Source organism: Scyliorhinus canicula, chromosome 17 (genome assembly GCF_902713615.1).
Source record: "Scyliorhinus canicula chromosome 17, sScyCan1.1, whole genome shotgun sequence".
Taxonomy (NCBI): Eukaryota; Metazoa; Chordata; class Chondrichthyes; order Carcharhiniformes; family Scyliorhinidae; genus Scyliorhinus; species Scyliorhinus canicula.
In genome coordinates this window covers 102359842-102376453 of record NC_052162.1, presented here as the reverse complement: position 1 = coordinate 102376453, position 16612 = coordinate 102359842, and the positions used below count along the sequence as shown (strand labels likewise).

The 16612-nt window shown below is 47.9% G+C and overlaps 1 protein-coding gene across 3 annotated transcripts in view; it reads left to right on the top strand.

Annotated features, from left to right (window-relative positions):
• LOC119952106 (zinc finger protein OZF-like) overlaps positions 1-16612 on the top strand; it is a 162512-nt gene that overhangs the window by 87376 nt on the left and 58524 nt on the right. For 2 of the 3 annotated variants that reach the window (XM_038775671.1, XM_038775670.1), the window contains exon 4: positions 12415-15822. The exons of the other annotated variant lie outside the window; for it this stretch is intronic. In XM_038775671.1, coding sequence (XP_038631599.1) covers positions 12415-13666 — 1252 coding nt within the window. In that variant the 3' untranslated portion in view covers positions 13667-15822. Of the gene's footprint in view, positions 1-12414; positions 15823-16612 lie in introns of those variants that run through there. 3 annotated transcript variants of the gene reach the window in all.

The following is a 16612-nucleotide window of genomic DNA, read 5'->3' as shown; positions in this document are numbered from 1 at the left end:
GTTTGCCCTCCCCCTTCAGGATGCCCGCTATTGGTTCTGAGATATCCTGGACCCTGGCACCAGGGAGGCAACATACCATCCTGGAGTCTCCTTCACGTCCACAGAAACGCCTATCTGTGCCCCTGACTATAGAGCCCCTTATGACTAATGTTCTTCTGCGCTTTGACCCTCCCTGCTGAACATCAGGGCCACTGCTCTGGCCAGCTCAGACCTTCAACTGATTGGCTTGTATTGAGTGGATTCTCCTCCTCTCCCTCTTCGTTTCCAAGGTCACGGAGCATCTGCATGCTGCACATTTAATTACCTAATCGCCGGGCTGTAGCAACTTTTCCAGCACCTCTTCCCTTTTATCCAGGCAGCCACTGCCTCCTCCACACCTTCCACCCTTGCCCCCACATCTCCCTTTGTTATCATGCTAGCAGCATCTCTAGTGAAGATGAATGCAAAACATTCATTCAATACCTCAGCCATGACATCGAATCATAGAAAATAGGAGCAGGAGGAGGCCATTCAGGCCTTCAAGCCTGCTCCGTCATTCTGATCATGGCTGATCATCCAACATAATCACCTCTTCCTGCCTTCCCCCCATACCCTTTGATTCCCTTCGCCCCAAGTACTATATACAGACAATGTTTTGGCCTCAGTTGCTTCCTTTCGTAGCAAATTCCAGAGGGTCACCATTCTGTGAATAAGTCTCTCTTCATCTCAGCCCCAAATGGTCTGCCCCGTATCCTCAGACTGTGACCCCTGGTTCTGGATACCCCCACCTGGTGTCTCTTAATCCAGAAAACTTCAATTATCCTCTTTAAAAAAATATGGTCCGTCATGGGGTGGGTCAGCATTTATTTCCCATCCTTAATTGCCCTTGAGAAGGTGGTTGTGAGCTGCCTTCATGAATCGCTGCAGTCCCTGAGGTGTAGATGCATCCGTAGTGCTGTTAGGGAGGGAGTTTCAGGATTGTGACCCGACGTCAGTGAAGGAATAGCCGATATATTTCTAAGTCAGGGTGGTGAGTTACTTGGAGGGGAACCTCCAGGTGGTGGTGTTTCCAAGAAAGCTCCTTATTTTGGGGGAGGAGTTCGATGATTTTCCTCCTTTTCTGACACCAACCCTCGATGGACTGGCTCCGAATTTAAGATTCTGCCCTTTGTTCTGGACGCTATCTCTCATCCTGAGAAAATTATTCACTCCCCGCAAATATTTAGATCGTAACATCTCAGTTAAACCACCCTGCGTTCAGGGGATATAAACATTGCCTGTGCAACCCTTTTACCCCAGTATCGTCATGCCCAGGACTGAATTATAGATACCCCAGATCAGATGTAACAGGAGTTTTCTTTAACACCGGTTTGTATTCCTGAAACTGGGTACATACCATTAACAGTTTGAATTTTGGTTTGATTGTGCCCCCTAGCTTGTTGTGATCTCTGTTCTTGAATCTGTGAATCTTCCTCAGTTCCTCTCCCACAGCCCCTCACTGCGACTCACCCCATTGCAAGAATTCTCCGCCTTTAGTGCAGCTCATAGGTATCCACGATGGACTCCGTGCTCTCACCTTGGTGACTTGCCATCCAATGGTGGTTTTGTAGCAGGCATTCCTCAGCATGCTGCATGATCAAAGTCTCTGGTTTACACTTGGTGATGGTCTTCTTGTCAGAGTCATTTATTCATTATGGTACTTACAGATTTCTGTAGAGCCACTTTAGTTCTTAAGAAAGAGAAAATGTTGGAAAACCTCAGCAGGTCTGGCAGCATCTGTCGGGAGAGAAAAGAGCTAACGTTTTGAGTCCATGTGACCCTTTGCCAAAGCTAAAAAACATAGAAAGTGGAAAATATTTATACTGTGGGGTGAGGGATTGGAATATGAGTCATACCCACAGAACCCAAAAGAACAGAGTGCTAATTGACTGGGGAGTTCTTATCAAACTGGGCCTTCAACTCAAAAGTTTGTATTCAGGCCTATTTCTTTCTTGAAACACTGTCTCACATCAAACCCAGCTTCCAGCCCATGGTTTGACTTAAAGCCTTTACAGACTCGAGACTAGCACCCAGACTTACTGACGAAAGAATCAGCCCTCACAATGATCTTATAAAAGTTGAGCTGGATCTTTTGGGAGAGAATTAGTTGGAATCCTCCACCAGACTGCAGAATCAAAAGTGAAACTAAAATGGAATCTCGTGGCTCTGCGAAACATTCCAATCACCACCTGTTACCAGGCAGAGCACTGCCTTCTGGACCCATTCACATCAATCAATTCAAGTCATCATTGATGTCAGTCTAAAATAGCACAGCCTTCTGGATCTTCCGGTTGAATTAAAGGTGCAGGTTACTTTGCCTTAAAGCCACAGGCCCATTAAACAACATAGATCAAAAAAGTAACAACAAAAATAAAAGAAAGGAAAAATAAGGGAACAAACAGGAAGGAACCTTACATCTGAATAAGGGGTTTAAGTTCAAATTAAAAATCAGAACTGTCTACGTGGGTTTCCTCCCACAGTCCAAAGATGCGCAGGTTAGTTCGATTGGCATGCTAAATTGCCACTTCGTGTGCCCAAAGATGTGCAGGTTAGTTGGAGATAGGGAAGGGCCTGGCCCTTGGTAGCATGTTCTTTCAGAGGGTTGGTACAGACTCAATGGACCGAATTGCCCCCTCCTGCACTGCAGGAATTCTATGGTTCTATCGCACTGGGAGCTGAGGTAGAATCAATACAACAGGTTTAGCAGAAGCAGAGTAAGCAGTGTTTTGAACTGAGAATTTATGAAGTGAGGGGTTTGGTGCAGTGAGGGAAGAGTTCCCATTTTGGCCTTTTACAAAGAGGAGTGGCCCAAGAGAGAGAACCACAGGCGGTGAGACCCAGAACTGAAACGTGGAGGCACTAAGTTGGTCAGTTACGTTTTTTTTGTTCTTTTAAAAAAAATATAAATTCAGAGCACCCAGTTCATTTTTTCCAATTAAGGGGCAATTTAGTGTGGCCAATCCACTTATCCTGCATGTCTTTGAGTTGTGGGGGCGAAACCCACGCAAACACAGGGAGAATGTGCAAACTCCACACGGACAGTGACCCAGAGCCGAGACTTTTTTTTTGTTCCTGTGGCAGTAGTTTAAAATGGTACTGGGGAAGAAGAAGTATCATATTAAATTTATAGCATAACTGGTTCACAGAATCACAGAATGATACTGCACAAAAGAGGCCCTTCGGCCCATCGGGTCTACACCAAAGCATGAAAGAAAACCAGACCTGCCTACCTAATCCCACTTGCCAGCACTTGGTCCATAGCATTGAATGTTATGATGTGCCAAGTGTTCATCCAGGTACTTTATAAAGGATGTGAGGCAACCCGCCTCTACCACCCTCCCAGGCAGTGCGCTCCACACCGCCGCCACCCTCTGGGTAAAAATGTTTTTCCTCAAATCTCCACTAAACCTCTTGCTCCTGAATGGTGGAGTGAACTTGATGGGCAGAATGGCCTAATTCTGCTCCCATGTCTTATGCCCCTGAACTTACGTTGAACTACATAATGTAAGTTCAGATAATTGTTGAGTGATGGCAGGGAAGGCAATGTATTGCAGCTGGAGCATGTGGGCCTTGTAGGTGGCGGACAGGCTTTGGAGAGTCAGGAGGCGTATTACTCGCCGCAGAATTCCCAGCTTCTGACCTGCTCTTGCAGCCACAGTATTATTATGGCTGGGTTCAGTTCAGTTTGTCATCAATGGTAACCCCCAGGATTCAGTGATGGTAATGCCATTGAGTGTCAAGTGGCGATGGTTAGATCTTCTCTTATTAGAAATGGTCATTGCCTGGTACTTGTGTTGAACAAATGTTATTTAGCACATGTCAGTTCAAGTCTGAATATTCAGCAGGTCTTGTTGCATTTGGACATGAACTGTTTCAGTGGATTGGGATAAATGTCTTACAGTTAGTTGTGGATCAAGAAAAGGACAGAGTAGAAAGAAAGGGGACGGTTTTGGGTTTGGCAGCCCATACTTAATATTTATTAGTGTCACAAGTAGGCTTACATTAACACTGCAATGAAGTTACTGTGAATAATTAAACGGATATCATAGTTGAGGGGTCAATTACTAGGGGGCATAGGTTTAAGATACGAGGGGCAAGGTATAGAGTAGATGTACGAGGCAAGTTTTTTACACAGAGGGTAGTGGGAGCCTGGAACTTGCTGCCGGAGGAGGTGGTGGAAGCAGGGACGAGTGTGACATTTAAGGGGCATCTTGACAAATACATGAATAGGATGAGAATAGAGGAATACGGACCCAGGAAGTGTAGAAGATTGTAGTTTAGTCAGGCAGCATGGTCGGCACGGGCTTGGAGGGCCGAAGGGCCTGTTCCTGTGCTGTACTTTTCTTTGGTCTTTGTTCTTTGTTATTTGATTCAGTACTTCGATGGGCAAGTAGGTTATGAGGTGGATGCGATCAGACTGCAGAGGGATCCAGGCAGCTTGCGCGAGGGGTGGTTATGTGACAGCCGCAATAAATATTGTGGCGAAAAGCGGCACTCTCCTTGTGGGGTGGGGGGGGGGCAGTATTCAGGACAGTCAGTAAGGATACAGTTTGTTTTGGTATGGGGGTGTGACCTGGCTGTCCTTGAGCATTCAGTGAAGGCTCACTAGACAAGGCTTCCTGTACGGAAGAGGGTTAGAAGACAGGGCCCTTCGTTAGAAGAGTGGTTAGAATCCCGCCTGCCCCATTCCGCCCTTTAAATTTGTTTAATAAAATCTGCAAGGTAAAAGCTGGTCACAGTGACAAGGAAAATATCATTGATCATCGTTAAAAACCCAGATGTCCTTCTGGGAAGGATATCGGCCATCCTTAACCTGTTCTATCATACATGTGACTCCAGACTCAGTCAGAGTCAGCACCTTCAGAGGAGAGAGAGAATGAGTGAGCATGGAACTGAATAGAGTCAGCACCTTCAGGATAGAGTGAGCAAGAGGCACATTCCCCCCATGTTAGCGTGGGTTGCACCCCCACAATCCAAAGATGTGCAGGGTAGGTGGATTGGCCATGCTAAATTGCCCCTTATTGGAAAAAATAATAATTGGGTACTCTAAATTAATTTTTAAAAAGTGTGCGAGAGAGGAATGAGTGAGTGTAGAACTGAACCCAGTCAGAGTCAGCACCTTCAGGGGAGAAAGCGGAATGAGTGAGTGTGGGGCTGAACCCAGTCAGAGTCAGCACCTTCAGCAGAGAGAGAGAGCGTCCCTGTGGTGTAGCTACACTCACGATGCTATTAGGGAGTGAGTTCCACGATTGAAGGAATGGCTGATATATTTCCAAGTCAGGATGGTGAGTGACTTGGAGGTGATCTTCCAGGTGGTTGTGTTCCCAGATATCCGCAAGCCTGTCCAGAAGGACATATATAGAAAATAGATCATACAATGCAGAAGGAGGCCATTTGGCCCATCGAGTCTGCACCGACACACTTAAGCCCTCACTTCCACCCGATCCCCATAACCCATCCTAACCTTTTTAGACACTGAAGGCAATTTATCATGGCCAATCCACCTAACCTGCACATCTTTGGTCTGTGGGAGCAAACCGAATCACCCGGAGGAAACCCAAGCAGACATGGGGAGAATGTGCAAACTCCGCACAGACAGTGATCCGGCAGGGAATCGAACCTGGGACACTGGCGCTGTGAAGCCACAGTGCTAGCCATCTGTGCTACCATGCTGGTAGGGGTAATGGATTTGGAAGGTGTTGCCTAAGGAGCCTTGGTGAGTTCCTGCAGTGCATCTTGCAGATGGTACACACTGCTGCTACTGTGCGTTGGTGGTGGTGGTGGGGGGGGATGCAATAAAGCGGGCTGCTTTGTCCTGGATGGTGTCGAGCTTCTTGAGTGTTGTTGGAGCTTCACTCATCAATGCAAATGGTGAGTATTCCATAGCAAATCTTATTTGTGCCTTGTAGGTGATGGACAGGCTTTGGAGAGTCAGGAGGTGAGATACTGACTGCAGGATTCCCAGCCTCTGACCTGCTCTTGTAGCCACAGTATTTATACGGCTGGGTCCAGTTCAGTTTGTGGCCATTGGTAACCCCCAGGATATTACAGTAAGAAGTCTTACAACACCAGGTTAAAGTCCAACAGGTTTGATTCAAACACGAGCTTTCGGAGCGCAGCTCCTTCCTCAGGTGAATGGCGAGGTATGTTCCAGAAACATTTATATAGACAAAGTCAGAGATGCTGGACAATGCTTGGAATGCAGGCATTTGCAGGTAATCAAATCATTACAGATCCAGGGAGAGGGATAATCACAGGTTAAAGAGGTGTGAATTGTCTCAAGCCAGAACAGTTGGAAGGATTTTGCAAGTCCAGGCCTGATGGTGGGGGGTGGATGTAATGCGACATGAATCCAAGATCCCTGTTGAGGCCGCACTCATGCGTACGGAACTTAGCTATAAGTTTTTGCTCGGCAATTCTGCGTTGTCGCGTGTCCTGAAGACCGCCTTGGAGAACGCTTACCCGGAGATCAGAGGCTGAATGCCCTTGACTGCTGAAGTGTTCCACGACTGGAAGGGAACATTCCTGCCTGGTGATTGTCGCACGATGCCCATTCATTCGTTGTCGCAGTGTCTGCATGGTCTCGCCAATGTACCACGTTTCGGAACATCCTTTCCTGCAGCGTAAGAGGTAGACTACATTGGTCGAGTCGCACGAGTATGTGCCGCGTACCTGGTGGGTGGTGTTACCATGTGTAATGGTGGTATCCAAGTCGATGATCTGGCATGTCTTGCAGAGATTGCCCTGGCAGGGTTGTGTGGTGTCGTGGTCGCTGTTCTGAAGGCTGGGTAATCTGCTGCAAACAATAGTTTGTTTGAGGTTGTGCGGTTGTTTGAAGGCCAGTAGTGGGGGTGTGGGGATGACCTTGGCAAGATGTTCATCTTCATTGATGATGTGTTGAAGGCTGCGAAGAAGATGTCGTAGTTTCTCCGCCCCAGGAAAGTACTGGACGACATCTTCTTCGCAGCCTTCAACACACAATCAATGAAGATGAATATCTTGCCAAGGTCATCCCGACACCCCCACTACTGGCCTTCAAACAACCGCACAACCTCAAACAAACCATTGTTTGCAGCAGATTACCCAGCCTTCAGAACAGCGACCACGACACCACACAACCCTGCCAGGGCAATCTCTGCAAGACATGCCAGATCATCGACTTGGATACCACCATTACACGTGGTAACACCACCCACCAGGTACGCGGCACATACTCGTGCGACTCGACCAATGTAGTCTACCTCTTACGCTGCAGGAAAGGATGTCCCGAAGCGTGGTACATTGATGAGACCATGCAGACACTGCGACAACGAATGAACGGGCATCGTGCGACAATCACCAGGCAGGAATGTTCCCTTCCAGTCGGGGAACACTTCAGCAGTCAAGGGCATTCAGCCTCTGATCTCCGGGTAAGCGTTCTCCAAGGCGGTCTTCAGGACTCGCGACAGCGCAGAATTGCCGAGCAAATATTTATAGCTAAGTTCCGCACGCATGAGTGCGGCCTCAACCGGGATCTTGGATTCATGTCGCATTACATCCACCCCCCACCATCTGGCCTGGACTTGCAAAATCCTATCAATTGTTCTGGCTTGAGACAATTCACACCTCTTTAACCTGTGATTATCCCTCTCCCTGGATCTGTAATGATTTGATTACCTGCAAATGCCTGCATTCCAAGCATTGTCCAGCATCTCTGACTTTGTCTATATAAATGTTTCTGGAACATACCTCGCCATTCACCTGAGGAAGGAGCTGCGCTCCGAAAGCTCGTGTTTGAAACAAACCTGTTGGACTTTAACCTGGTGTTGTAAGACTTCTTACTGTGCTCACCCCAGTCCAACGCTGGCATCTCCACACCCAGGATATTGATAGTGGGGGAATTCAGTGACGGTAATGTAATGACTTTCAATGGAGTGGCAAATGGTGATGTTTAGATGTCTTCCTGGAAATGGTCATTGCCTGTCACTTGTGTGGTGCACATGTTACATGGCATTTGTCAGCACCAGCCTGGATATTGCCCAGGTCTTATTGCATTTGGACATGGACTGTTTCAGTGGATTGGGAATAATGTCTTAGCGTTGGTTGTGGATCAAGGAAAGGACAGAGTAGAAAGAAAAGGGATGGTTTTGGGCTCGACAGCCCTTATTTAATTAAACGAATATCATGGTTCAGTCTTCGGTCTCAGCAACGTACAGTTTATATTCATGGACAATCAGTCCATACTCATTACTGTTCACTCGGGAGGTTTGATTTGCTCGTAAATCTGTCCTGATGAGTGTACGAGGAAATCTTTGAGAGCTTTGGATAGGTGAGGGACCGAGTGCAACTTCTCCAGATATGTGGGGAGTACAGCTTTCGGTGGGCAAGTAGGTTATGAGGAGGATGCGAAGAGACTGCAGAGGGATCCAGACAGCTTGGGCGAGGGGCGGGAATGTGGTAAGCGCAATACATACTGTGGCGAAGTGCGGCACTCTCCTGGGTGGGGAGTGTTTGGGCCAGTAAGTAAAATATAGTTTCTTTTGGAATGGTGTTGTGACCTGGCTGTCCTCGGGCGTGCAATGAAGGTTCACCAGACAAGGCTTCCTGTATGGAAGCCGATGAATAGATTGGGTCCTTCATTAGAACAGTGGTTAGAATCCCCACATACCACGCTGAAGAGCGGGGTTCAATTCCCCCAAGGTGCATTGCCATTGCCACCGCAACTCCCCAACCCCGGTGGAATTTAAATACTGTTAATAAAATATGGAATGTAAAATCTGCTCAACGTAACAAGGAAGCTCTTAGCGATTGTTGTCACCAGGTTCACTGATGTCCTTATAGGAAGGAAATCGTCCGCCCTTAACTTGGTCTATGCTACACCTGACTCCAGACCCTCAAGTTCTGCCGCTCCGAAATGGCCGAACAAGACATTCCTCGGGGGCAACTAAGGTAGGCCTTTGCCAGGTTGACCACATCCCATGAAAGAATTAAAAGTCTTGGTGATTGTGCAACAATTTGGCAAGGGAGAGGCGAGGCCACACCTGGAGCACTGTGTGCAGTTTTGGCTCCATACTGAAGGACGGACATGTTACCATGGGAGGAGAGAAAGTGCAATGAAGGTTCACTAGACAGGCGACTGGCATGAGGAGATTGGTTCTTAGAGAAGAGGTTAAGTTGGCTGGGCCCACCATAATCCTTGGATTTTAGAATCTGATCAATTAAATTTTTCAAGAGGCTTGACAGGGTGGACACCAAGACGGTGTCTCCCTTGCTAACATTCGAGAGCTTTCTTGAAGTCCGAATAAACAATATCCAGTCTGAATAAACAACATCCAGATGCGCCCCATTATCCATCATGTCTCGTATGCCTTTAAAAATGAAAGCAAAACGTTGGTTGGCGTGACTCAGCCTATACGTTCCGAGCTGATTCTGTTAATCCATTCATGTTTGTTTGAAAATAAAATAACGTCCCAGAACATGACGTAGTAATCCTGAATTGTTTGATCTGACCCTCCCATCCTCCTCCAGTGCCCCTCACCCAAACATAATGCAATGACATCGGTAATGTTACAACCCATCAGATTATTCTATTCTTGACCACGATATTTCCTCTGCTACCAAGTTATTTATCTTGCACTTCATCACCGAAGTTCTCACTGCCATTTATTTTTTACTTTTTCCCCAATACATGCAATACTCTATCCTCTTGTTTCAATGTAAAGACTGACGCAAATGTTTAAGAAGTCTGCCAATTCTGGAGCGAGGGGAACCAGTGAGTGCGGGATTAAACTTAGTAAGAGACAGGCACCTTGAGGGTAGAGAGAGAGACAGACAGACAGATGGACGAGGGAATGCGGAACAGAGCCCAATCAGAGTCAGCAACTTCAGGTAAGGGGTGGGGGGTTTGGGGGAGAGAGGAATGAGTGAGTGTGGAACTGAACCCAGTCAGAGTCGGCACCTTCAGGAGAGAGAGATGGAACGATTGAGTGTGGAACTGAACCCAGTCAGAGTTGGCACCTTCAGGAGAGAGCGAGAATTAGTGTGTGTGGAAACCCACCCAGACAGAGTCACATATTGAAGAGAGAGAGTGGAACTGAGCCCAGTCAGAGTCAGTATCTTCACAAGAGAACGAGAGGAACCAGTGTGTGGAATTGAACCCAGTCAGAGGCAGTATGTTCAGCACAGAGGGAGAGGGGGACAGGAACAAATCAATTTGGAACTTGCTCAGACAGAGTCAGCACCTTCAGGAGATAGAGAAGAGAGAGACAAAGAGATGTCGGGTGAGTGTGGGACTGAACCCAGACAGAGTCGGAACCTTCAGGAGAGAGAGAGAGAGAGAGAACAGGTGAATTTGGAACGGTGCCCAATCAGAGTCAGCACCTTCAGAAGGGAGAGAGAGGAACGAGTGAGTGTGGGACTGAACCCAGTCAGAGTCAGCACCTTTAGGAGAGAGAGAAAAAGTGGGTATGGAAATCTACCCAGTCAAAGTTAGCATGTTCAATAGAGAGAGAGAGTATGTACAAGGCATGATCAGTAAGTTTGCAGATGACGCCAAAATAGATGGTATTGTCTACAGTGAGGAAAGTTATCAAAAATTGCAGCAGGATCTGGGCCGAGAAATGGCAAATGGAATTCAATAAGATAAGTGCGAGGTGTAGCATTTTGGAAAGTCAAATCAAGATAGGACTTTCACATTGAATGCCGTGGAACAGCGGGACCTCAGGTGCATGGTTCTCTAAAGGTGGAGTCACAGGTAGATCGGGCAGTGAAGAAAGCTTTTTAGCATGCTGGCCTTCATCAGACAGGGCATTGAGTACAGAAGTTGGGAAGTTATGTTGTAATTGTACAGGACGTTGGTGAGGCCACACCTGGAGTATTGTGTTCAGTTTTGGTCGCCCTGCTTCAGGAAAGATGTTATTAAACTGGAGAGAGTGCAGAAGAGATTTACAAGGATGTTACCAGAACTTAAGGGACTGAGTTATAAGGAGAGATTGGACAGGCTGGGACTTTTTTCTTTGGAGCGTAGGAGACTGAGGGGTGATCTTATCGAGGTGAATAAGATTAGGAGAGGCACGGATAGGGTGAATGTACTCAGTTTTTTTCCCAGGGTTGGGGAATCGAGAACTAGAGGACACAGGTTTAAGTTAAGAGGGGTAAGAATTAATGGGAACCTGAGGAGCAACTATTTTACACAGAGGGTGGTACGTATGTGGAATGAGCTGCTGGAGGAAGCTGAGGCGGGGACATTGACAACATTTAAAAGGCATTTGGACAGAATCATGGATAGAAAAGGTTAAAGATAGGAGAGAGAAAGAAGTATGGAAATCTACTCAGTCAGAGTCAGTATGTTCAGGAGCGAGAGACAGATAGAGGAACAAGTAACTATGGAATGGAGCCCAATTAGGGTCAACACCGTTGAGGAGAAAGAGAGAGAGAGAGAGAAAGGAACAAGTGTGTTTGGAACGAAACCCAGTCGGAGTCAACACCTTCAGGACAGAGTGAGTGAGGAACGAGTGAGTGCAGAAGTGAACCCAGTCAGAGTCAGCACCTTGAGGAGAGAGAGAGACAGACAGAGAAATGAGTGAGTGCAGAACAGAGCCCAATCAGAGTCAGCAACTTCAAGAGAGACAGACAGAGCGAGAGAGAGAGAAAAACAAGTGAGTATGAATCCAGTCAGTCAACGCCTTGAGGGGAGAGAGAGAGGAATGAATGAGTGTGGAACAGCCCAATCAGTCAACAGCTTCTTTGGGGGGGGGGGGGGGGGGGGGGGTGGAAATCTACCCAATCAGAGTCAGCATGTTCAGGAGAGCGATAGGAACAAGTCAGTGTGAACCCAGTCAGAGTCAGCGCCTTGAGGAGGGAGAGGAAAGAATGAGTGTGGAACTGAGCCCAATCAGAGTCAGCACATTCGAGAGAGAGAGGGAGAGCCACGAGTATGTGTGGAGCTAAATCTGGTCAGAGTCAGCACTCTGCGTGTGAAACTGAACACTAGTGAGTGTGGAACTGAGCCCAGACACCGAGAACCTTGAGGAGAGAGAGAGAGGAACAAGTGTGTGAACTCAGTCAGAGACAGCACTTTCAGGAGAGAGTGAAAGAAAGAGAGGAATGACTGAGTGTGGAACTGAAGTTACCTAGTGAGTGTCAGCAACTTCAGGAGGGAGAGAGAATGAGTGAGTGTGGAACTGAACTCAGTCAGTCAACAATTTTGAGACAGAGGAGAAGCAATGTGTGGGACTGAACCCAGTCAGAGTCAGCACCTCCCGAAGTAGAGAGAAGTCGTGTACCAACTGATAAAGTGATGTATCTGAATTGACACCCAGATTTACCGAGTGGTTGGATATCAAATTCTGCGTAAAGGAGCGGGACGAAAGTTGTGAATTTCTGTCTTGTGATGACTCTTATAAACTCCTTTTGCAGGGAGGATGGGGAGGATGTGGAGGCGGGAAACTCAAACCAAGCTTCACGTCAAGAACAGAGCAAGTCCTCCGATTCCGGAGGACCTGGCTTCCACCGGTCCTTAAAGCCTGGACAAGGGTTTGTGTGTTCTGTGTGTGGGAAACGATTTAAAACTTTAGTGTGGATGGAGAAGCATCGAGACACACACACGCGGGGCCGGGTGTTCCAGTGTTCCGACTGTGGGAAGAGCTTCAACCAGTTGCACAGTCTGCGCAATCACTGTAACATTCACAGTCACGAGAAACCGTACACGTGCTCCATCTGTGACAGGACCTTCAGCGGCTCCGACAGCTTAATGATGCACAAGTGTAACGACACAGGCGAGCAGCCCTATAAGTGCGGAGTCTGCGGCAAGGGCTTTAGTTACCCGTCGAAGCTTGAGACTCACTGGCGCAGTCACACCGGGGAGAGGCCGTTCAGCTGCTCGGTGTGTGGCAAACGCTTCACTCAGACGTCAAACCTGCTGACCCACCAGCGCATCCACTCGGGGGAGCGGCCGTTCACCTGCTCTGTGTGCGGGAAGGGCTTCACTGGCTCGTCCAACCTGCAGATCCACCAGCGCACTCACACTGGCGAGCGGCCATTCAACTGCACTCTGTGCGGCAAGGAATTCACGCAGGCATCCAGCCTGCTGACCCACCAGCGTATCCACACTGGAGAGCGCCCTTTCACCTGCTCCATGTGCGGGAAGGGCTTCACTCGGTCATCCCACCTGCTTACCCACCAGCGCATCCACACTGGCGAACGGCCATTCACCTGTTCAGTGTGCGGGAAGGGCTTCACTCGGAGCTCCCATTTGGTGACCCACCGGCGAGTTCACACCGACGCCCGCCCCTTTAAATGCACTGAGTGTGGCAAGACCTTCAAGGGCTCGGAGGAGTTGATAAAGCACCAACGCATCCACACCGACGAGCGTCCCTGTGGCTGCACCCTCTGTGGGAAGAGGTTCCGGCAGCTGTCTCACCTGCTCACACACCAGCGTGTGCACACCGGCGAGAGGCCGTTCAGCTGCACTATTTGCAGCAAGGAATTCACTCAGTCCTCTCACCTTCTGCGGCACCAGCGCCTACACTCTGGAGAGAGGCCATTCATCTGCTCCATGTGTGGTAAGGACTTCACCCAGTGGCCCGATCTGCTGACTCATCAGTGTGCGTCAAGCAATCAGGCACAGCAAGCCACCGAGCCTGTTGTTCTCCTTCAGTTCCAGGTATAAAAGTTGCAGTTTATCAGCATCAAGCCGAGGACAAAGTGGCGAGTCAACCGGAGATGCAGAAAAGGACTGATTTGCAAATGCAAGTCCATTCGCACCACAGACCCAGCAAGTTGTATTTCTGCCATGTTTTTGCATGGAGATTGAAGAAATGGTCCCAAGGTGCTGCTCCAAGTGAAACCGAGTGCCAAAGCCGATCATGGTTCATGAGGAGGTGGACGGAAAGCTTGCTGGGTCCTGAGGATGCTTTTCATCAGGGGATGGGGGCAGTTCCTGAGCGTAGGACCCATGCAGCTGAAACCAAGCTCCCAGTACCCGAGCCAGTGGGGGAGGGGGGTCTGAAAGCTGGGATAGAGGCAGGGCAGTGTGGTGAACATGAGGGGAAATACTTTGACAAAGGGGCGACACGCAGGGTGATTTGAAACTTGACATTGGGAAGCCAGGAGAGGTAATCTACAGGAACCCATCAAATCAAGAATTCAGGGGGAATATCTTTACGCTGAAAATGTGGAGCTCTTTCACTTGGAATGGTGGATGTATTTTCAATCAAAGGTGGGGAGACTGGGGTGGGGGCAGAGAGGATATAGATCACCAGACTGGGAGGAAGCACAAGAAGAATAAATAACAGCAGAGACCAGACGCGCCAAATGGCCTGTTTCTGCTGTAGATTCTGTATCTGTAAAATAATCCTGCAGAGAACAATAGTCAACACTGATTCTCCACATTTCTGCATTTCTCGTTTACGCCTCTGGGAAGCACCTTGGCATTTGTCTTTTTTTCTCTTTCATTCTCCGGATTGCAGGCACAATAGAAATACAATTTGCTGGAAGCTGTGGGTTCTGCTTTCCTTAAGGGAGTGACACCTCGAGTGGACCGTGCTGATGGAAATGGGTGGGGGGGAACCACGACCATGGCTGGCTCAAATGTACAAGGAAGAACTGGATTAAAAACATCGAATACGAATTGCAAGTGATACCAAACTGGGTGGTGAAGGGGTGGAGAGGGGCAGGGCAGTTGTAAAATGACCAGATGTCCAAATGGACTAAACAAAAGATGGATGAAATTCACCCTTACCACACAAGGGAAGGAGGAATATTGCTGAAGGAGATATCCAACATCTTTGACCAATGTGGAGCAGCATCCGACAGACCCAATGGACTGTTGGATCACCAGATCCCAAACCAAGTGAGCCACTGAGCTGGTCAGCGAGCGCTGGGCTTGATTTGTGTCCTGACTCCCATCAGAGAGCTGAACTGGGACGCAAGACCAGAGAAAGTTCACACCCGGGATTGAACCATTGGCTATTCTGAATTTGGTTGAGGTTTGTGTCTGGTAACCTCTATAAACCGGCCTGAGGTTTGTTGTTGTGGATATAGGAATAAAATAAAGTAGCCTTTTCTCAAACACTGTGTCCATCCTTGATATCTCTGAATAAAAAGGAGTGAGGATTTGAGAGGAGCAAGGACCTCTTGGGCAGGGTATGATTACTGTAGGTTGACTGCTTGGATAGTTAGCTAAAGGAATAGTTAGCTCCAATAGTGGAGGCAATGTAGAAAGTAACAGATGTAATATGGGCCGTTTGTTAGACAGAATGCTCTGAACATCCAGTGTGAAAGGAGATATAATTGACCGATGCAGATGTCAGCACTAATATCCGTATTTGTGACACAGGATAACATATGGTTTAGATTCGGCAATAGCTCGGGCAGGAACACTCCATCGAATGCGAGGATCAAAGCATTGTACATATAAAATAACAGTCTAGTCTGGGGACAGCATGTCTGGTTCATCGTCGTAATATCCTGGGAAGAAGAGTGAATGTTTCTAATAATTATGCAAGTTTCTTGGTGCCTACTGATGAAGAGGTGAAGTTCTTTACATTCCGGCGATGATGGCGTTTAAGAGGTGCCAGATTTGGATTTAGTGCAGCGGTCTGTAAGGCGAGGATCACATGCCAATAATCTCCAAATTGACATGCTCATCAAGTCTGGAAACTCTGCGTAAATATGAACTGTTTTCGGTTGTTCCTTTGTATTCCGTGCTGAGAGCTCGCTCGAGTTGATAGTTCACATACTCCAATGGCTATCCTATTTGTAAGTTATATAGACATATAGATTGCTTGTACTTTGTCTGTTCAATAAACCAACAAGTTGATTTATCTTTTGGATTGGAACCTCCATGATTTTGGGTTACTCTGGACTCACCTGATGGGACGGGATAGCAGCTTGTGCCCTAGGCCTCGTGGAGAGGGAGGCATTTCATGAGCAGAACGAGGAGTGTGCGACTGGCATTGGACTAGCTCTGGGCATCCAGGCGAGGCAAGATAGGAGGCCCTGGCTAGCCATGATGGTAACGCGAGAGGCTGCAGGCAAGACAGGCACAATGGCCGAGTGAGGAAGCGTGGAGCGTTAGCCCAGAGAAAGGGCTGAGGGTTTATAGTTGGGAAATAAAACCGAGACTAGATAAGAGCAAAACCGAGCTTTCAAAGTAATCCAAGTTCCAGTGTCGGAATTGACGTAACTGGCCAATTTTGACATTCCTGCTTTGTTTCTTAGACAATGTATGATCAGTTAAACATTGCTTAGGCATGACTGGGGGTTGGGTGCGGCTCTACTGTATAAAACAATGACACTAGAAGTGCAAATTCAGTTCAGAGAAGAACATCATCACTGACATAGACAGAGACCTGGCTACAAACTGGGCAGGAATGGCAGTTTACAAAATTCCAACTTGGAATCATAGGAAAGTTACAGCACAGAAGGAAGCCATTCGGCCCATTTTTGTCCATGCCAGCCTGAGGAACCCAGGTGCCCTATCTAATCCCACCTTTGTGCATAGCCCTGTAACTGAGAGCACTTAATGTGCAGGCTCATAGAATCCCTACAGTGCTGAAGGAGGCCATCAGCTCATCGAATCTGCACTGACCCTCTGAAAAGGCACCCTACGAAG